General features: G+C 33.1%; 3 protein-coding genes across 3 annotated transcripts; 2 read left to right on the plus strand and 1 right to left on the minus strand.

Moving 5' to 3' along the window:
• Positions 1–6,429: 6,429 nt before the first annotated feature.
• Positions 6,430–10,637, plus strand: LOC123914337 ((S)-2-hydroxy-acid oxidase GLO1-like). Its single transcript, XM_045965454.1, has 12 exons — positions 6,430–6,631; positions 7,386–7,529; positions 7,634–7,758; positions 8,123–8,169; positions 8,274–8,351; positions 8,802–8,926; positions 9,020–9,086; positions 9,192–9,254; positions 9,375–9,444; positions 9,556–9,656; positions 9,827–9,931; positions 10,237–10,637. Exons 2-12 carry the CDS (start codon positions 7,390–7,392, stop codon positions 10,420–10,422), a joined length of 1,107 nt encoding a protein of 368 aa, XP_045821410.1. The 5' UTR covers positions 6,430–6,631; positions 7,386–7,389; the 3' UTR covers positions 10,423–10,637.
• A 2,149-nt stretch (positions 10,638–12,786) lies between these two features.
• On the minus strand, positions 12,787–15,903 carry LOC123914338 (protein TIFY 5A-like). The gene is made up of 3 exons (XM_045965455.1): positions 15,748–15,903; positions 15,529–15,655; positions 12,787–13,660 (listed from the first exon to the last, which is right to left on the minus strand). Exons 1-3 carry the CDS (start codon positions 15,810–15,812, stop codon positions 13,448–13,450), a joined length of 405 nt encoding a protein of 134 aa, XP_045821411.1. The 5' UTR covers positions 15,813–15,903; the 3' UTR covers positions 12,787–13,447.
• A 3,115-nt stretch (positions 15,904–19,018) lies between these two features.
• Positions 19,019–21,950, plus strand: LOC123914340. Its single transcript, XM_045965456.1, has 5 exons — positions 19,019–20,099; positions 21,158–21,222; positions 21,299–21,359; positions 21,475–21,621; positions 21,716–21,950. Exons 1-5 carry the CDS (start codon positions 19,820–19,822, stop codon positions 21,838–21,840), a joined length of 678 nt encoding a protein of 225 aa, XP_045821412.1. The 5' UTR covers positions 19,019–19,819; the 3' UTR covers positions 21,841–21,950.
• Positions 21,951–22,468: the final 518 nt, after the last annotated feature.

The raw sequence follows: 22,468 nt of genomic DNA on the forward strand, positions 1-22,468 counted from the left end.
TTTTTCCCGTGTCTCAATCAGAGCAGAGCTTCACCATTGCACTCGGACGAGGCTAACACATAACCTGTCAACCTGGACCCCCAAAGGTCCAGCAATTAACACAAAGCAGAGAGTTAGAAAACATAAACATAAATATAAGTGTGAGTAGTATACTACACACTTCACACGCTATCATACATTTCTAACTCACGCACATACATCGTCAAATGCGACTACCAATTAATCATTCATTTACAAACACACCAATCATATAGTTTCACGTCTTCTCGGACACTACCAAAGTGTTCATTTTATAGTCATGACGGACTCTACACTTGTTCATTTTATAGTCATGACGGACTCTACACTTGTTCATTTTATAGTCATGACGGACTCTACTCACATACCAAGTCATGGCAACAATCACAGTATTAAACAATTAGTAAATACCAAAGCTTAACACATACGGAAAACACATTACAATCCAATCAGATATTGTCACATAACAATTATCAAATACATGTGCATTTACCCTAATGCATCTAATGCCAATTATCCAATGTCATGTCATCCCTAGACACGACTAATGCATGTGGTACCAATTTACATTGTTCAGATTTCAGTCATGACGGACTGTTCAGATTATAGTCATGTACGGACTGTTCAGATTATAGTCATGCACGGACTGTTCAGATTATAGTCATGCACGGACTCTACATCAGTTTTACATCATGCAGGATGCTGGCCAACTTAGACCATCTCATTCAGTTTTACATCGTTGCTGGATGGTGTCAGTTTTAGATCATGCAGGATCATCATCAATACAGTTTAAAATCATGTCGGATCTCGGTTATCATCAACCATCTCACTCATAAAGAGGAGTCACACAGTTTTATATCATGTTTGGATATGGGCTCCAGATCTCGGATAACATAATCCCATCTTCGGCCACTTTTCATAAACATAGTCCATTTTCATCAATTATTGGAATTCACATGATTCCCATAACACAATTATTCATGAATGCATGATTACTTTTAAACACATCAAATACATGACGCTATCTAGCTCGAAGCTATTCATTCACTGATGCGGAAACACAATTCCAACATCTAACACATTAGGATAACACAATATCCTATCACTCCAATCATAATTATTCACATGATAATTATCTGCATACTCATTTTATACACACAAGGTTTCATTTACACTTATGTCATAAAACACACATCATTTCCTTAACATTGCAAATTAATGCTAAAACATCTCATTGCTCACTTTAAGCTACAACTTATTGCATACACGTTTATCATTCATATAACGATTAACAATAAGCATTAACAACATCAACATGTATCAACAAACATGTAAGGATACCCTTAAACCATGTTACAAGTGCCTAATTACACTTACAAACATTAACAAAAATTGCTGTCACAGAGGCCTTCGCTAAGCGAGGGCTTAGCGAGACATGGCGAACCTCACCAGGGGATCACCTGCTCATAGCGAGCTTCGGCGAGCTTCAGCGAACCTGTTCGCTACAGCGAACTCCTGGTCGCTTAGCGAACTATACCAGAAAAATATCTGTTCTTGAGTTTCAATAAGGCGGTTTAACCTCAAATCAACTCAAAAATCCATCTAGACATGTTATAAATTCTTATAAACAGCTAATTCAAGCATATATGGTATCAAGGAACATTAATCATCCCTTCCAAACATCCAAATACATCAAACAATCAAAATCATGCCAATTTCTTGCAAAATAAGCAAAGTTGCATAAACATGCAAATCATTGATCAAACATCTACATATTCCCATTTTCAACTCCCCAAAGTTGTTTACCTCATCTACCATGAGTTCACTACACATGTTAGGATCAAAAGAATCCATTTTCCATTAAGAAAATCACCCACAAAACCCACAAGAAAATAGAGTGGAAAGAGTTTGGGAATGGAGGAATCGACATCCTCCCCTCTTTCGAATCACTCACGAATATGTAATCTAACTCTCGTACCTTAGCTCGACGAATCCACAAGCTTGCTCTTCTCTTTCTCTCCCACGAGCTCTCCCTCTCCCTCATGAGCTCCTCCTCTTGCTCTTTCTCAAGAATTGCAACTTATGAGACTATTCATGGTTGACTTGGCTACTTATAGCTCTCTCTATTCTCATGGATCAAAGCCCACTTGGCTTAGGCCCAATGCCTATTCCACGCCCAAAGGCCCAAACAACATAACTTCTCGCTCATTAACTTACGTTCTCGCTAAATGATTATTCGCCGCTTAATAATTTAATTATAAATCACGCCCTCGCGTAATAAAATAATTAAACAACGAATACTAAATTTTGGGTCGTTACAAATGGTTTCACAGTATAACTCTCTGAAACCATTTTACTGAGTACAATGGTTTCAGAGCGTTGTACTTTGAAACCATTTCACTGATAGAATGGTTTCAGGGGAGTTGATTTTTAATTGTTTGCTTCTGAAACCATTTTACTGCTAGAATGGTTTCACAGTATAACTCTCTGAAACCATTCTTCCAGCTAAATGGTTTCAGAAGCAAACAATAGTTTTTAATTACCGTTTTATCTCATTTAATTAACGAAAAATAGTTTCAGGTCTCAAAAAATTTCATAAAATATACCAAAAGTTCCAGAATATTATCTAATATTTTATTAGAAACAAATAAAAACACAATTGGTTTCAGAGTACAAATCTATGAAATTATTATTATTATTTGTTAAATGGTTTTAAATAATCAGCGGAATTTGTGAAAATAATTTCATGACTTGAACTAGGGAGAGTGAGGTACACAAGAGGGTTCTAAATAATTCATAGTACTTTACATAAAATGTTGGAAATTGTTTATGGAATTATAATATTTTTAATTACCTTTTTACTCATTTAATTAACTAAAAATAGTTTCGGGTCTCCAAAAATTTCATACAATATACCAAAATTTCCAGAATATTATCTACTATTTTATTATGAAAAAATAAAAAAAAATAGAGCCTCCCTGAGGCCGCACGCGCCCCCACGCGCCGCCGGTGAGAGTGGGCGTGGGCGACGCGCACTGTTCATCGTCCCTCCCACCCGTTTTATGCAGAAACGGGTCGTGCGACCCGGTTTTTGACCCGGTTCGATCTCCCTCAATACTCAACGAAACTCGACGTTCCTTATATGGATTTTGATCGTTTTTCAATTTTACAAAGGTTTCCGGTATTAGTTTTTGTAATCGGCGTTCGATTCGCACGTAAAATGAGGTCGAAATTTGGAAGAAATTTAAAAAATGTAATAGTTGTTCTATTGTTTCAAAAAAAAAAAAAAGGGTATTTTTATGATGCAAATTACATACATGCCCCAGTTGCTCTATTGTTTCAAAAAAAAAAATGGGTATTTTTGTCCAACTCAAAAGGTGCACCTTGCTAACTTAGACCTAACTAGGGTCTAAGTTAGAAAACCCCTATATATATATATATATATGGGGGCTGCTAACTTAGACCCAGTTGGGTCTAAGTTAGCAAGGTGCACCTTTTCAGTTGGACCAAAATACCCATTCTTTTTAATTAATTAACCAAATTACCATCAATGGACGCGGATCCAGTGTCGCGCGCGTACCGCAGTACCATGGTTACAGGCCGTTGATTTCCATCAGACAGCCAAGATCTGATCTCATCAAGACTGTCTGATCAATCAGACAGCCCAGATCATCCGAATCCATCAGATTCCAGCGCGTGCACCACACTGGATTACAGCCTGGAGAGAAGAATCTACTTTTTAAAAGCAGGACACGTGTCGCTGTCTGATTGGCTGGGTGTGATTTTTTTCCATTTAATACTTTGAACTCAATTATTTCGTTGTAAATTAATTTTTTATTTATTTTTTTTATACCAAAATTCATAATTTTTTTTTCTCTACAAATAGAGACTTGGTTCGTTTGATTTGGACACAGAAAAAAAAACCCAATTTTTCACTACCTTAATCTCATTTTTCACTACCTTACATCAACTCACTGAAACCATTCTACCAGCAAAATTGTTTCAGATTACAACTCTCTGAAACCATTGTACCAGATAAATGGTTTCAGAAGCAAACACAATTAATAAATTACTCACTGAAACCATTCTACCAGTAAAATGGTTTCAGAATACAACTATGTGCAACCATTCTACAAGCTAAATGGTTTCAGAAGCAAATAACTAATAATCAACTTACTGAAACCATTCTACCAGCAAAATGGTTTCAGATTACAACTCTCTGAAACCATTGTACCAGATAAATGGTTTCAGAAGCAAACACAATTAATAAATTACTCATTGAAACCATTCTACCAGTAAAATGGTTTCAGAATACAACTATGTGCAACTATTCTACCAGTAAAATGGTTTCAGAAGCAAACATTAGTTTTTAATTACCGTTTTATCTCATTTAATTAACTAAAAATAGTTTCAGGTCTCCAAAAATTTCATAAAATATACCAAATGTTCCAGAATATTATCTACTATTTTCCTGGTATAATGGTTTCAGTGAGTTGGTTGAGTGATGCGTGTTAAATTACAACACACAAGTAACGTATTTAGTAGACAAAAAATGAGATTAAGGTAGTGAAAAATTGCGTTTTTTTTTCGGTGTTCAAATCAAACGAACCAAGTCTCTATTTGTAGACAAAAAAAAATTATGAATTTTGGTATAAAAATAAAAAAATAAAAAATTAATTTACAACGAAATAATTGAGTTCAAAGTATTAAATGAACAAAAATCACGCCCAGCCAACCATTGTGTGACACGTGTCCTACTGTTAAAAAGCAAATTTTTCTCTCTCCAGGTTGTAATCCAGTGTGGCGCAGGCGCTGGAATCTGATGGATCAGGATGATCTGGGCTGTCTGATTGATCAGACAGTCTTGATGAGATCAGATCTTGGCTGTTTGATGGAAATCAACGGTCTGTAACCATGGTCTTTCGGTACGCGCGCGACACTGGATCTGCGTCTACTAATGGGTATTTTGGTTAATTAATTAAAAAGAATGGGTATTTTGGTCCAATTGAAAAGGTGCACCTTACTAACTTAGACCTAACTAGGGTCTAAGTTAGAAAACCCCTATATATATATATATATATATATATATATATATATATATATACACATAGTGTTATTTAGTTGCTAATTTACAACCAACTAAAAACATGTTGGTGTAAATTAGCAATGCGCACCTTTTCATTTGGGACAAAAAACTCTTGACATTTAGTTATTTTATACTAGAAAATTGAGGGTTGGTTAGGTAACTTTTATTAAATGTTGTACCCTCATTTGCTAATTTACACCCAAACAATTATAAATATAAGCGATCTAAGTAAACAACCTAGGAAATCAAACAATTCAAACACAATTTTTTTAGACATAAAAAAAGACAAACAAAACATTTTTGTTTTTTACTGATAGTCAAACTTTTTTTTTATAATAGTCAAACTTGTTTAATTATAGTATAAAAAAAAGCATCGAAACAACATTTGGTGAATTAAAAAAAATTGGAGCATTTTTTTTTTACGGAGCTAGAGCATGTATAGTTGAAAAATGGATCATATATATTGAAAATCTAGTCACTTTACGTGAATTAAAAAAAATCTGGAGCATATAGTGAATAAATTTGGAGCATGAAAAAATAAATTAAGTGTACTTCACATAAATCAATGGCTTTAATTAATCCATCAACTTGAATATTTAGGTTTTTTTTTTAACTTGAATAAAAGATGAATTTGGATTGTATATGTTTTCTCAAGTTGTTTTTTTTTTTATTTCCTAGGTTGTCTTGTATTTATTATGGTTGTATATATTTATAATTATTTGGTGTAAATTAGCAAACGGATGCACATCATTTAATAAATTTTACCTAACTAACTCCAAAGAGATATAATATAATTGATCTACGATTTTTTACCTGTGCGAATAAGTTTCTATTATTTTTTTCACTTTTTCTTAATTAATCATCATATACGGGATAAGTTATAACTGACAAAATTTCTAAATAACCATCATATATGGGACAAATCATCACGGATAAAAATAGAAAAAAAATTACCATATCTGAGACAAGTTCTAATTAATGAAATTTTCAAAAAAACTATTTCACACTGGATAAGTTATAATTGACATAAATTTTTATTATCATATATATATATATATATGATAAACTATCTCTGATCATGTATGAGACAAATGATTGCTATTAAAAAATTCAACATTTTTCTATCCAAAATAACTATCATACAAAGGACAAATTATACTACTAACTCATAATACTGATTAAATAAAATATATATTTTTCAATTTTATTACTAATAGCATATAAAATAACATAAAAATAAAAATAAGCTAAAAAATAAAATAATCCAAACTATTAAAAATCCTACCTAACAAATTTAGGTTCATTGAATAGTCTAATTTTGAACCATAATTTTCCCGACCAAATTCAAAGATTCGATCTTTCTTTTTGGTGTGCTGACAAATGACTCATCATTTTGTCACTATATATAATATAACCCCTACTCTGTTTTGTTTTTGGCTCTGTTCCGTTACACACTCTGAGACTTAAGAGACTTTGTTTAACTTTTCTCACCATCTTTTCTTCCTCCATCACCTCCTCAATCCAAAGGTGTGTGATCCCTTCGTCTTATATTTTCATTCTTCTTACTTAATTCCACGTTATTTCTAGCTGTAAAGAATCTACATATGTTTTGGATCATAATTTTGTATTATATTAGAAGGTAAATTAGAACTGCCTCTATTGATGTAAATAGTATACACATCAATCGGAAAGAGAAATTGGGGTTTGACTATTGAACGGTGGGGATTCTCTCACATGAAATTTAGTGATTTTTCACATGCAATTTTCATGTGGTAAATGTTATTTTAGGATTTAAATTCATATTGTTCTAACTTCTAGGTATATCCGTAGTTGATGTGAGACTAATCACTCAAACTTGAACTCAACAAGTATAGGGTGTGTTTGGTAGGTCCAATAAGCTAGCTTATAGCTTATTGGACTAGCTTACCCACTAAAGAGGAAAACTACCCACTAACATGCATGTCTTTTATTTCTTTTTATATTTATCAATCATTTTTTTTACACAATATTTATCAATTATTTTAAAAGCTAATTTTACCAAACACTCTAATTTCAATGCAGTTTTTCAGCTATCAGCTAGCTTATTCAGTTATAAGCTAGCTTATAGCTTAATTTTGCCAAACAGAGCCATAAACATAAAGATTTTTTTTATGTTGATCGTAATAGAAATATTTAAAACGTTTCACTTTAATCATAACTACTTTAAAATAAAAACTATGATTCTGATAGTATATTTTAATGAAGTCATGTTATTTAGTCATTTGTGTTTTAATCACCTTAGGAAGATGGATTTGATAACTAATGTGAGCGAGTATGAAGCAATTGCCAAGCAAAAATTGCCAAAGATGGTTTATGATTACTATGCATCAGGAGCAGAAGATCAATGGACTTTGAAAGAGAATCGAAATGCATTCTCGAGGATTCTGTAATCTACTAACTTCTCTATTTGAGTTTCATCTGCACTTTAACCTTGTGTGTTCTGCTAAATTGAAACCCTTTTCTTGCAATATATGTGTTTATTTAAAACAGGTTCAGGCCGCGAATTCTTAGGGATGTAAGCAAGATAGACTTGACAACAAATGTATTAGGCTTTAATATATCAATGCCTATCATGATTGCTCCTACCGCCATGCAAAAGATGGCTCACCCTGAAGGTATAATGCCATCAAATATTACATTAAGATATTGTCATTGCATCCTGTTTTATATTGTTGTTGTCATTGAATCGATTGGGAGTAACTGAATTCGACCCCTAGCTTAAACAATTTTTAGTCAGACCTTATTTACCTACCAGCCAACTTCGAATTACCAGAGCCCCTTTCTCCTAGGAATCAGATGGTTTTAACAAAAAATATATATGTAATTTCACTAATCTCATAAAGCTAAATATGCATCATGCATCATGTAATTTCATGTAGAAGTCCTTGTATTTTAACATTTTACAATTGAATTTTATTTATTTTTACTGCAATTGAGGGAAACGTCTAAACTAAAACAAATTATGCAACTTTTGTGTAGGAGAAAATGCTACTGCTAGGGCAGCATCAAAAGCTGGCACAATCATGGTTTGGTTTCTATCATATTTGTTCTATTCTTTAGTTTTATCCCCAATGCACTTGTTATGCATATTTAGGTTCTTGCTGATTGTTTTATTGATGTTTTGTTGCAGACACTATCCTCATGGGGTACTTCCAGTGTTGAAGAGGTTGCTTCAACAGGACCTGGCATTCGCTTTTTCCAACTCTATGTGAGTATATTGTCCTCATTTCTTATTTCATGATTCTTTTTCCTGTTATGTGTTTGTTACATGTCTATCCCATGAATACAAAAACATTTTCTGTGATGTGTTTATAACAAGATTTTATTTGCAATATCTGAGCTTTTTCGATTTGTTGTATAGTCTTTTCGTTGCACATGCACTATGGTTATAAATGTGTTGGCAAATAGAGTTGATTCCTTCTTATTGTTTTCATTTTGTTTCCTGCAATTTATACCAGCAAAGATCGTAATATATGATTAGGCTTTTCTTTTTCCTTGACTAAATAGCCTTATAGAATGATTCCCACCGTACTTCCATTAATAACATCATTTTATTCTCTTGCTACAACTACACAAGTAATGATATGATTATCTAAAATTCTCAACTATCTTAGTTTATAACTTAATCTGTTATTGTTTTTTTCTTTTCTTCTCATAGGTGATTAAAGACAGAAATGTGGTTACTCAGCTTGTGAGAAGAGCTGAATCTTCCGGTTTCAAGGCAATTGCACTTACCGTGGACACTCCAATTCTTGGTCGCAGGGAAGCTGATATTAAAAACAGGTTTGGAATCATTTGAAAGTTTCAACAGGAAAAATATTTCTACGAAATTTTACATGGCCCATCATAGTTGAATTGATAAATCTTCTATTTTAGATTTACAATGCCATCACACCTTGTATTGAAAAATTACGAAGGATTGGAACTTGGGAAACTGGATAAGGTTTGTGATTAGTATGAAATTCTCTAATTCAGCAATCAGATGGATTGTTCCATTATTGATCATCTTATTTTTGTTACTGTTGTCATTTACTGTATCACCTTGCAGACTGATGATTCTGGTCTCGCCTCTTATGTTGCTAGCCAAATTGACAGGTCACTCAACTGGAAGGTAGGTTAATTAAATATTTTTCGCACACGTGCGCGCGCACACACACACACATGATTTCCTTGTGTGACAATATTGCACATGGAAGTAATTTAATTAATGCTATGGTAAATCTTATTACAGGATGTAAAATGGCTTCAAACAATCACCTCATTGCCAATTTTAGTGAAGGGAGTACTTACTGCTGAAGATAGTAAGCCTATTAAACAGAAACCCTCCAATGCTTCCGGCTCATTTGTTCTTTGTTAGGATTGTTTTTATCAATCTTTGAATTTAATTCCACAACCCTATGCTAATTATGTAGCTAAGTTAGCTATACAAGCTGGTGCTGCTGGAATCATTGTTTCCAATCACGGGGCTCGCCAACTTGACTATGTCCCTGCAACTATCGTGGCTTTAGAAGAGGTACAACTTTTTTCCTTTTCACTTTTAGGTCCTAGTGAATAATTTCCTCTCTAAAGTTTGTTAACATATTGGTATTATTGTTGTTATTAGTTTCCCATCAATTTCTTAATCTCTTAGTTATATGTGGTAATGCTATATTATTAAGGGTTCTGTTGCTTTGCCTCGAATAGATTGTGAAAGCTGCGGAAGGAAAAATTCCTGTTTATCTGGATGGCGGAGTCCGTCGAGGGACAGATGTTTTTAAAGCACTGGCTCTCGGAGCAGCTGGTGTATTTGTAAGTATATGATTTTTTTTCAACCGTTATAGAAAATTAAACATCAGTTAGAGATTGTCAAAAAAAAAAACATCAGTTAGAGATATAAAATGATACATATGGCCTTTTTCTTACAGAAGCAAATTCAATCATTAAGATTTATTACCAAATTCCATAAAGAAGCATATGAATTAACATGGCCTTATTAGGATAAATAGCTTAATTAAGCGTTTATAGTACATATGGTTAACATATAAGTGCTTATGTATAAAATATTTCTTCCATTTGTCTATATATGAACCTCTGATTTGATCTAAAAATATCAGATTGGAAGACCTGTGGTGTTCTCATTGGCTGCCGATGGCGAAGCTGGTGTAAGGAAAGTACTTGAGATACTTCGTGAGGAGTTTGAACTAACTATGGCACTATGTGGTTGCCGTTCGCTCAAGGAGATAACTCGTGACCATGTTGTGACAGAGTGGGATCGACCAAGAATTGCTCCCAGGTTATGAGATTGTTCTTCTATATGGCTAGAGCCAGATGAGAATAAGTTATACTTCATGAACCACATAATAATAGGAATTTTATAGTAACCTTTGTTCTTATCTCAATGCTTCAATAGAAAACTTTGTTTTGCATAATAAGCGATATGTGGTTCATATGAAGCTGTTACTTTTTTATTCATTATAAACTTCTTTTTGAAATGCATATATGAGATTTGGTTCCATTTGCACATCTGTTACCGGATCAATGGATCATACAGAAGGATATACTATGTTAGATATATTCTTCTTTGAAATTGAAACAATTGGATCTATGTTCAATTCTTGTGTAGAAAAAATGACTAAAACTTGGGGAAAATGGGAAACTGTTTGTAAGTTAACAAAAATGAGGGAGGTATGAGAGTGGGGGATTTAAGGGTAGTAAACACTAGTCTCTTCGCAAAATGGAGGTGGAGGTTGTTGTCGAATAATTCAGAAGTTTGGAAAGATATGCTAGTTTCAAAATATGGTTTGAGCATTTTAGGCCATTTAAAGTTGAGATGGAGCAGGTGTCGTAGGTGGCATCTCTATGGTGGAAGGATGTGTGTGTGTGATAGATGGTCAATCTAAGTGGTTTCCTGATGCTATTATCAAGAAATTGGGATATGGACGGTTAACTTTTCCCATGTATTTCAATAGATAGATTTGGAAGTGCTTGGCATTGTCAAAGGTTCGTGCCTTTTCTCGGCATCGCATCCCAACAAGTTTTTATGCACTGTGGTTTTACATGTGAAATTGGGGGATCAACGGAATAACTCATTACATGTTTTTATGCACTGTGGTTTTACGTGTGAAATTGGTTATGCAGTGTTTCGATGGTTGGGAATAGTATTAAGTATCACACCAGATTTATTCACTTCATTAGCATATTTAATTGGAATGGTAGTTGCAAAAGGGTTAGTCCTTTGGTCTATTTGGAAGGAAACGAATGAGAGCACATATTCAATAATAAAGCGGAGAGTCCGGCAGAGGTGGTGGATAAAGTTGGAGTGATGTCTTGGTGTTGGTATCTAGGAAGGATGACAAAGAATCTGTGTCTCTTCTATGAATGGTGATGGGATATAATGAAGTTTTCGTTTAGTGAGCAGGGGAGGGGTCTTACACAGTTGCAGCATGGTGTGTGTGTATTTTTCTGCATAATACTGATGATGATTATGCAGTCTGATGAGCAGGGCCGGTCCTAACTATTTGGAGACCGGGCTTAAATTATATAAATGGACCCTTAATTAGAAAAAAAATACTCATTTAAATTGTCAAAAACTTCAATAATACAAATTTGTCAACAAAAAAAAACTTCAATAATACAAAAAATAATCATCATTATAACTAATATAAAAAATTATAATAAATTTGTTAGTTGTTCATGGGTATCATCATATAGAAGAACAAATATTGTATTCTATTTCTATAATTTCTAAAAGTAGCATCACTGTTTATGTGTATGATTGGTCACATGTGATGGACTTTTTCCACTTTTTGCTTGGACCATTTTTTTTATTGAACAGATAGTGTAATGGTTTGGGTTTTTCCATTTATTTTGCACACAATAGAGTAATACTGGACTGGGTCAAACAATATAATAAAAATTTGAGGCCCCCAAAGATAAGAGGCCCAGCTCTGCAGCACTGACTGCACTGGGCTTTGGCCGGCCCTGCTGATGAGCAAAGTGTACATATGGAATCATGACTGTCTTGTTATTTGTATTTGCAACCGAGGCTATTTAGGTGGTTATTTTCTTGTTCCTTAGTTTTGTAATTTGCGATGAAGAATGTACGCACTTCAGATTAAGTGTATTCTTGTGTCAGACTGTCAGACAAACGGTGTTTGATACTAACACATATGATGATTATATTGAATTTGAGATCTAATTTGATCTATGAGTACAAATTCAAGGACCAACAAGCCTATTCACTCTAAAAAAAGTTAATTGCATACAAAAATAATATAGTAGCATTTCTATGATCTTTTCTTCGAAAGAAAAGAGAAACTCATGAGTCACCTTAGTTTTATTCATCTCTGTAACTTCTTCTCAAACCAAACAAGAGAAAATTGTTATTTCTCTCTCTAGCCAACTTCTATCTTCTTTATTTCACCTTTAGCTAACCGTTAAGTTTTTCATATTAATTGAGATAGTCTATAAAATATGTTTATAAGTGGAAGAAATTTTTACCTTAAAAGTCGATTTTGTAAGGTTAAGTTACACTCAACTCAAAAAGTCAAACATGGACTCAAATTGTACAAATTGTGGGAGAATTTTCAAAATATACAATGTTGCAATGGTTAGTTTGAAACATGTCTCTATTGGTTAGTCTTAGAACATTTTGAGAATAAGAGTGAATCATAACATTATTTCATATTTAACATTGCATGATATCTTTCAACTTCAAGGATTGTTTCACTTCATCAAATGATATGAGTTTCTTTATAAATAGAGATATTCGTGACGAAAAAAACACATTCAAGAATATGTTCACATGAGTCTAATTTTGCCTCAAATATTTCTAAATCATCTCTTCATTTCTCTAGTGCACAAGAGTCATTGAATGAACTTTATTCTGTAAACTATCATTGATTGATATGTTTGATATGATTGTGCAATTCATATCATGGTTTCCAAAATATCCGGTTTGCATCCGGTTTTAACTCATTGAAGGGGATTCATCTGTTGTAACTCATTTGCATCCGGTTTGCATAAACTAGTAGAGGAAAATCGAACCTAAAGCTTAGTGTGATACACACGCCCGCTTTAGAATTATTCGGGAAACATTCATCATCATGTTCTTCATCTTCTTATTCAAGTATTTGCAGCAGACTCAGACCCCAAACACAAGATCCAACCCAAATTTCATAGTAGTGCAAGATTAAGAATGAATAACTTTCAATCCTACATAATTTACAAGCAGTTGACAATTTGACATAGACCTTTGTTGAAAGACATACTATAGTCTAACACAGCAAAACCAAAATTTTCATTTGTAGTAGTAATTAATTTGGCTCATTTATCTTGAGATCGATGGTAAGGGGCTGCTTCTTGGATCCGATTCTTCCTCTTATGGAGAAACCTCTGCAGTGATTTTTTCATGGAAGGAGAAGTGGCAGGGCTATATAAGTTAAATACTGATGGTGAAGATGGCTCTGATGATGTTCCAGTTGGTGTCCTAACTCTTTCCTCCATTTCTTTATTTGCAAACATTAAAATTGATCTGGCCTGCAAATATCCAATTTAAATTACCCCACTTAGTTCATATTTTCATACAAATTATTGATGACTATGAATGAATCTCGTGAGTGATCACATAATACAGCACGTGAAAATTAAGTAGCTAGAATAAATAGTGGGTCAAGCTAGTGCCTCCTAACTAAGTGACTTGGAGAGAGAGAGAGAGAGAGAGAGAGAGATTGAGAAAAACATGGACATAAAAGTAGTGGATATCATATACAGTTGTGTACAATTTTTAGAGGTCAACAATGTGGGACATTTTTAAAGTATTCCTCCGTGATATTTTACGAGTAAAATTTAATTTTTTAGGTTTATTGTATAATTAATGTTCAAATAGATAAATTATTTAATGAATTTAAAAAATTGCTTATATTTGGTGTTAACCCTCCAATTTCTAGGGGAAGGAGACATAATAATCGGAGTTCGGTCGTGAATTAAGGAAAGTGTGACAAATAAATTGTTCCATCCAAAAATTGAACTCGGGCTCTCCCAAATGATCTGTTCTTTAGTGAAGCTCGTTAATTATTTGAATCTAATGACTTGGTTAAATTTGTTTATATTTGAGACCGAAAAGAGTACTCACAACAAATAATCTTTTGATGATTTCAAGAGGATTTAAAACAATCATCCTAGAGGATTAAAATCTAATTCGGTGGTAAAAAATAGCGGATAGCTGATAAGCTACCTTATAGCGGATAGCTTATAAGCTAGCTGATTGAATTTGTAGTGTTTGGTAAAATTAGCGGTTGAACTTGCTTATAAGTATGAAATGACATAAAAAAGATATGTTTAATTGATATTTAATTTTTCTCAAGTAAGATGATAGGGGTAAAATTGGAAGAAAAAATGATAAGCTATAAGCTCATAAGCTACTTGAATCAACGTTTGAAAAATAAATTATAAGCAAGTAAAATAAGCTATAAACTCTTTTTTTAAAATTGTTACCAAACAAAGCTTTTAGCTTATAAGCTAAAAACTATAAGCTATAATCTAGCTTATTGGCCTTCCCAAGTAGAGCCTTAGTATGACTTCTTAACCATTTAGTTGTGATAAGACCATACATTTCTTGCATAGAGGAGAAGAACCTACTCCACTACATACATCAATATACTCCATCCGTACCAAATTATAAAGAAAATAAAATAAAAATCACACTTATTAAGAAAAAGTAAAACATGAAAATTTGAAATATGTTTTTGTGGGTTTTCTTTGGAATAAGTTGCATGACAAGATGTAAAAACAATTTTTATTGGTTGTTGTTTATTGAGAAAATGGGAGAGATATAACATTAAATGCATTTTGCATTTAATTTTATGAGATTAGGAAAAAAAATATTTTTGAAAATAATTTTTCCCTTCTAATTTGATAAAAAAATGAAGTTTTTTCCTTATAATTTGGGACGGATTACTGAGGAAGTATATCAATTGGATTTAATTAAGGGAGATGTTAATAAATGTGACTTTGGGCATTTGTTAAGAAGTTAAAAAAAAAAAAATTAAAATTATTTATTCAATAATTTCTTAAAATTTTAAGCAATTTGGATTCCTAGATGAATATTTTTCTATATTTCTTATATTTAGGCAAAATGTAAAGCATTTATGTCTTTACAACATAACATACATAAGTGTATGTACACATGTAATACCAAATTGGGATTTTCACTTTCTATAGGTACATCATATTGTACATGCTCAATTCATTATTTGTTCATAGTAGATATATTAATTTAAAGAGATACTAGACTTGAGGAACTAAGATTAGCTTATATCAAAAAAAGTAGAAAAAATTCCCTAGCTGTGTGAAAAAATTTCAAAAATTGAAGAACCATATATAAACAGACACACAAACACATGTACCTGAATCTCTGTAGCATCATGAACGCAAATCTTGCCATCATAGACAATGGTCAATGGCCGGTGTTGGTTATCTTGTAGTGGACTCTCACTGCTTTCTGCTACTTCTTCTTCTTCTTCTTCTTTCATTCTTCATTAGACAAACAAAAACAACAACAATAATAATAATAAGAACCGCGTGTCCATGTTAATAAATCATAACTGAAAATTAATGATTCTTACGTGTTACAAAGATCGGAATTTGAGAGAGGGAAAAGACGGAGTTCCAAGTTCAAATTCTTCCTCATCGTAATTTTAATTAAAAAACAATAAGAACACACTGAAGTGTTTGAATATTTAGGAAAGTGTTAGTGTGCAACTATATTATATATAGTAAAGAAAATGGATATGTAATGTATGTGTGTGAACATAATAATAAAGCGACGTGGGAGAGTAATGGAAAAGAACAGCTTGCAAAAGAAACACGTAAAGCACAACAAAAATGAAAACATCAGCGGGGAACCGGTGTGAGTGTGAGAGAAAAGAAAGTGACGTGTTATGTTAGCGGTGTGTTTTTTTTTTCAAGTTTAATTTCAACACGTGTTTTACATTGTGTGATTTAATTACTAGAATTAATGACGACGCATGCGTATTGCGGTGGGGTGCGTCACACCATATATCTCACACGCATGTACCCCGTGATTTGTTTATAGATGAATGTGATATCCATGCCCATGTTCGCACACTGTTTGAGGAGAAAGTCTATTATAGGCACAAACATAAATTATATGTGTTAGTCATACTCACAAAAATATTTATAAAATAAAGATAAAATGGTTAAAGTGGAATTGATGTGACAATAATAATTTATTTTTATTTGTATATGTATGTCTAAAATTTGTGCCCAAATGAGTGTGTCTAAGCAAGTATTTCCCTCATTTGAGATAACATAAATAAAATATGGTTGTGAAGGGATGGATGGTTTTTTTGAGGGTGTGAAGGGATGGATGTTGTTAACCTATATCACTATGAGAATGTTACTTAGAGCATATCCGATGCAAGCATCACAAACATATTTTTTGGGTTCCATTTAAGTCACATCACTTTGAAGCAATTCACTCATTTTTTATTCCAAATCCAATGACGGCTTCCACACATGTGCAAGGTGTGCGACAGTATCGGGCCTCAGCTCAAAATTTTGAGGTCCTATAATATTACTTATATATTATTTATACCTATAAAATATCAGATGTATATTAATAGATTAATTTTTAGGCCATAAACTATAATAGTTATATATTGTTAATGTTTATATAATATCATATGAGTATCAATAGATTAATTATCTATACTCATAAATATAGTTTTAGTCCATTTTAATCTTTCCATAAAATTTAAACTTAGATTAGGAGGAGGTTCCTTTTTGACGTTATAAACAAAGATAATTATTTTGTATTTCTTATCCCATTTGATTTGATGCAATTGGTTTAATATTGATAATCTATATGTTTACAAGAATAAAAATAATTTTTTATATTATACGCAATTTAAATCGACAGTTTTTTTTTTAAAAAAATATTTATATTAAGGAGACACTTTTATATTTTGCACAAGGCCTCCTAAAACCCAAAGACACCCCCGTCCAAATCCCACAATTTTACCAACCTATGCCATCTATGAAATGAAATATTATTATTTAATTGAGGAACTTTGAAATGCACGTTGCATCGTGAAGGCACAGTACCACCAAGGTGGCACACACCAACGGACCAGGATTCAGTGCAGTCAAAATATCCATGCATTCATGCAGTCATGTTTTGCACACCTTTAGATTAAGTTTTGATGGGTTCAGATTTAAAGATGGATGGCTGAGATTCACCTGCAGTCAAATAGTGACTGCAGGGAATCCATTTCCCACACCAACAGTCACACAGTCCAAATACCCCATATTTGTGACTCGAGCTGGCAGACGAACTGAATATTTAGGCTCGCTGGAGTTGCTCTTAGGATTTGTTGAGTCATGAGAGGCTCGGTTGGGTCTTGACGAATTAATAAGTGAATTTGACATCACATTTTAATGTAAAATTTTACAACATTAGATTTGTGGCTCTTCTATTTATAAAGTATTCAATATTTACTTTTCTATTTAATGTGAGACTCAACTCACACTTGAATTATCAATAAGATTTAGAGTGAACTTGAATTATTTCCAGTGATTGAATGTATGTGTGAACTGTGAAGAATGGGCTCAAAAATCATGTTTTTTGGGAGCTTATTTATGCCAATTTACACCAAGGCATGGGATACTACACTCAAGGGTGGGAGACTCGCGCTTAAAGTTAGACTCAGTTTTGCTCTTTACGCCAGTCTGATGTGAAAGATCGACGTCGAGGCAGTACAGACTAGCCTGATGTGTACAAAATATAATTTTTTTTTCATGTGAGATTCTGTTTTATTTTTAAAACAGTTTTGTTCCTATTTTTAAACTTATATTTTTCTATAAATAGAAGTTGTAATAAGGTGAAGATGGATACCGCCCATATGTAAGAAAGGATTTTGTAAAAAAAATAAATCTCTAAAATATTATTGAGCGGTTTAATTAAAATGTTACGGTGTAATTTGATCAATCCTCCTATAAAATATGTCAAAATTTTGTCTATTAAAGACTAAAAAGCAAAATACTTTTAATTTGACCCATCCTCCTAAAAAATATGTCAAAATTTTATGTATTGAAGACTAAAAACAAAATAAAATTCTTTAAAGAAAAAAACATAGAGTAATTTTTTTTAGAAGGATAAAAAATATATTTAACCTTTAAAATAATTATTTTTCTTCAATAAAAAAAAAGTAATTTTAGCTATGCAATAATCTACCCAAAATAATATTAAGGTGAACAGACTCTAGTATTCCCTAGTTTACTATAAACAAAATTTATTGTCATTAACCAAAAAAATTAATCTCATTTCATATTTTATATCAATTTTTTAAAATAAATTTAAATTTTAACTATGTACTCAATCAAACTTCCAAAAGAATTTACCCGATATTAAACTAGTGTGGATAAAAACAAGTTCTAGATATGAATGAAGATATAGTTAGGGGTGGACAAGACTCGAAAATCCGAACGAAACCGCTATACCCGAGATTAAAAACCCGAAACGGATCGGGTTCAACATGCAAAACGGGCCCAAAAGTAAAAAAAATCGGTTTTATGTGGATAGCAACGGTCGGGTTCGGTTTAATTTTCACCATCCATGGGTAACCGAACCAACCCATGTATTGTTCTTGTCAATACACGTGCTCTGTATACCTACCCTATAGGAGAAAGTAAATTTTTTTTACTGGTGATATCATAGTGTCTAGAGACTACCATCTCGAGACACACACCACCACTCCACTACCAACTTTATATTTATTACTATTATTTATTAATTAACACTGAGAACACAAATCAATGTTTTCTATGACAATTTTTTTTCTTTTTAACCATTATTTCTCTTTCTTTATACCATTTGTTTACTTGCTTTTTACTCAGTTTTATTTCTCTTTCTTCACATCGTTGCCTGATACAAACACAACAACAAACACATGTTTAATTTTCTCTCTATGAGTCTTCTAATTCATATCAGACCAATCATCTCTCTTCTTTTCTTCAAATGACCATATATTGCATGCTTCTCCTACTAAATTTTGAAACTAGATGAAATCTTAAATCTTTGAAATGTTAGATACCCACCACCAATCTATAGTATACACAGCAACAACATCAAAAAAAGAAAGAAAGAGTAGTAACTTCATCTTGTTGGAGCTCCTCGTCAATTAATGAATCATTCTGCATCTCACAACCACCATTGATGGAACTTATCAACTTGTTCCTTTCTCCTTTATCATCTTTTTCTTTTCTTGTAAAAAATCCTGTATTTTTTCTTTTTCTGGATTTTTTCTTTGCAAGATCTAATCTTTATGATGTTTCTGGAATTTTTTTATTTACAAGATTTATTTTTTGTTTGAAACCGCTTGAATCCATCCGTTCAACCCGTAACCCGTTGGACCCGAACCCGCCTAACCCGAGGTCCAAAATTGGTTTGATATGGGTTGCTCTTCTCCACCCGTGAATTGGGCCGGTTTGAGGTTTTGGGCCCATACCGACCCAAACCGGCCCGTTGTCCACCCCTAGATATAGTTATCCAATATCTCGTAAAGCATTAAATGGCTGCCACATACTCAAGTGACAAAAGTCCATGTCACATGCAACCAAAAGCAAACAACTGGTTTTCATTTTTCAGTCACTGAGCTAACAACAATTCTAGCAAAAATGGAAGCTATTGTAAAATCTATCTACCTTACAAGAATTCCAAACTCTCAAACTTGTTCTGCTTCTCTGTTTAATCCACCACTCTTATTGCAATCTAATGCCACTTCAGTAACTTTCAATTCAGCAACACATCATTTGCACAAGTGCTTTATTTCTCAGCAAAGATACGGTGTTTTACTTTCCAAATCAAAAGAAAAGGGGAACTTGGGAGCTATACAGGCATCAGAGGCTGCAAGCCCAACAACAACTGTTACAGAAAGATGGATTCTTGAACCAATTGGTTAGTTAGTTACATTTTCTTCAATATAATCATCTCTATAAAATATAACTTAGAAGTGGCAATTTAAAACTCATCAAAATCTGTCTATCTATAATTGGATGTTCTTAAATACTTTTCTTTAAAACAAATTAGAGAAGGGGAAATTGTACTCAACCCCCTCGGACCTAACACTATTGGGCTGCACTGATATAAATGGTGGGTGGCCCGATCAGAAATCTGATAGGATGTGGCTCAGCGAATTGTGGTGGAGGCTTTGAAACCATTTTAGAATTGAGAGTTGGGGTTTAAATCAACTTTATAAAACCGGCTTGTAAGGTGAAAATTGTGCTCACTTATAAAGATATATAAATATATATTCAGGTCATCTAACAAACGGTGTGGAACTCTTAATCGTTACTTTACATGGCAGGACTCTTACCACTGAGTTGACACCTTTGACGTTTTTGCAGACTAAAACATAAACATGGAAATCATGTTTTTCAACTTTTTTAGGGTTGGGGTGGGGAAATTGTACTTGTACGGCCTATGTTTTTCAATGTTTTAATGCATGCCTAATTTAGGATAACTATACCATATGAAAAACCTAACCATGATGATTGATGTGTTAAGAAGTTTTACATCTGTTGCAAAATGGCCTGAGTATATGTTAATAAGTAAGAGCAATCATCACTTTACATGTAAGGTTAAGTTAGGCCTAACTCACAAGTCTTTTACCCTTCAAGTGCTTTGCTCTTGGCTTCTTGCTATGTGTAGTGTATTAGTGTCCTGAACCAACATTGTGCACTGTGGAATATTTCATAATTTTGTGGTGTAATCCATGAGCTTTTTAAATTTGATGCTTTAGTGCTTTCAAACCTTGTTGTATACTAAATGTCTTGAGAATAACTTGATGATGATTAAGTGTAACCAATCCTTCACAAGATTAAGCAAACCTGATCATCAAACACAAAGTGTGTTATTATCACTTTCAAGTTGTAAGTATTTGTTTCAAATTTCAATGCGTGCAATATTAACAAGGTGTTTTACTAAATTGGAAACGAAACCAATCAATTTGATAGGAGATGGTGATTCAAGGCATATAGGCTTCAAGGTTGAGAGGCCAGGTGCATATGAAATTGCTTCTGTAAGTAATTTCAGCATTAATGATTTGTGTGGCTAAGTATGCTTCAGATTAACTAACTTGTTTTTGGATTATTTAGAGCGAAGTGACCGTAGGACGTGTTCCAGACAAAGCTGATCTGGTGATCCCAGTTGCAACAGGTATATAAGTTTCAACTGATAAATTTGTATGCATTTTGATTTTTCATTCTTCTTGTGTTTCCGACAATTACAAACATACAGCCATTTTAAATTATAAATTGTCTTATACTTGCAGTGTCTGGCGTGCATGCACGCATTCGGAAAAAACAAGACAATCTTCTAGTTATAGATTTGGATAGCACCAATGGGACATACGTCGATGATATAAGACTGAGACCTGGAGTAGTTACCACTGTATCTTCTGGGAGTTGTATTACTTTTGGTACCACTCTAACTTTCTTTTAAGTATTTAGTTGCTTTCATTTAATGAATTTTAAAGAAATTAGTTATTTAAACTTTGTCGATATCAATGGCAGGGGACACTAATTTGGCTATGTTCCGTGTATCAAAGATACAAGGCGAGAAGGTTGTTGATACAGTTGGAGAAACAGAAGGTGAATTAGACAATGGTGACAAATCTGATAGTACTGAAACAAGTTGAACTTCTAGTTGTAATGTATACTATGTTTTGTATAGTTAAAATATTCTGCATTGTTTTGCAATGCCATTTTGATACAAAGCATATTTATAGATAAATTTGCATTTTGACAAGAACATGCATGTCACAAGCAGGAGTACAGCCAGAACCTTGAGTCAGGGGTGCCAAGAAAACAATTTTTAGTTATTAAATTCTGTTTTTTGCATGTTAACATATTACATAAATTAGATAAACCAAATGGTCTTACTAATCAATACAGCACAGGCCAACAAACTTTCTGACTTGAACGTTGAAGTGTAAAAACTCAATAGAGGGTTATAGAATTGGCGTTTATTCTGTCAGAAAATGAAAATCAGAATATTGTTTTTTATCCAAGAACTGAAACTGTATTTGGGGACTGTATTGAATAGCTTCAAGGGGGAATGGATTGCCTACCATGAAAAAACCACATGAGGGGATGCATTGTTGTGATCCACCATTCATTTAATATATTTTATTATGTAAGTTACTATTCACCTTTAAATGGAAGGTGATAATTTCACTTAAGAAAAAAGTCACCGGAGAGGATCCTCTCCCAGCTTCAAGGTGAGCAGCCATAGCATAGTCACAGAATAGTGGGGAACCGCGAACC

Source organism: Trifolium pratense, linkage group LG3 (genome assembly GCF_020283565.1).
Source record: "Trifolium pratense cultivar HEN17-A07 linkage group LG3, ARS_RC_1.1, whole genome shotgun sequence".
In the NCBI taxonomy this organism is placed as follows: domain Eukaryota; kingdom Viridiplantae; phylum Streptophyta; class Magnoliopsida; order Fabales; family Fabaceae; genus Trifolium; species Trifolium pratense.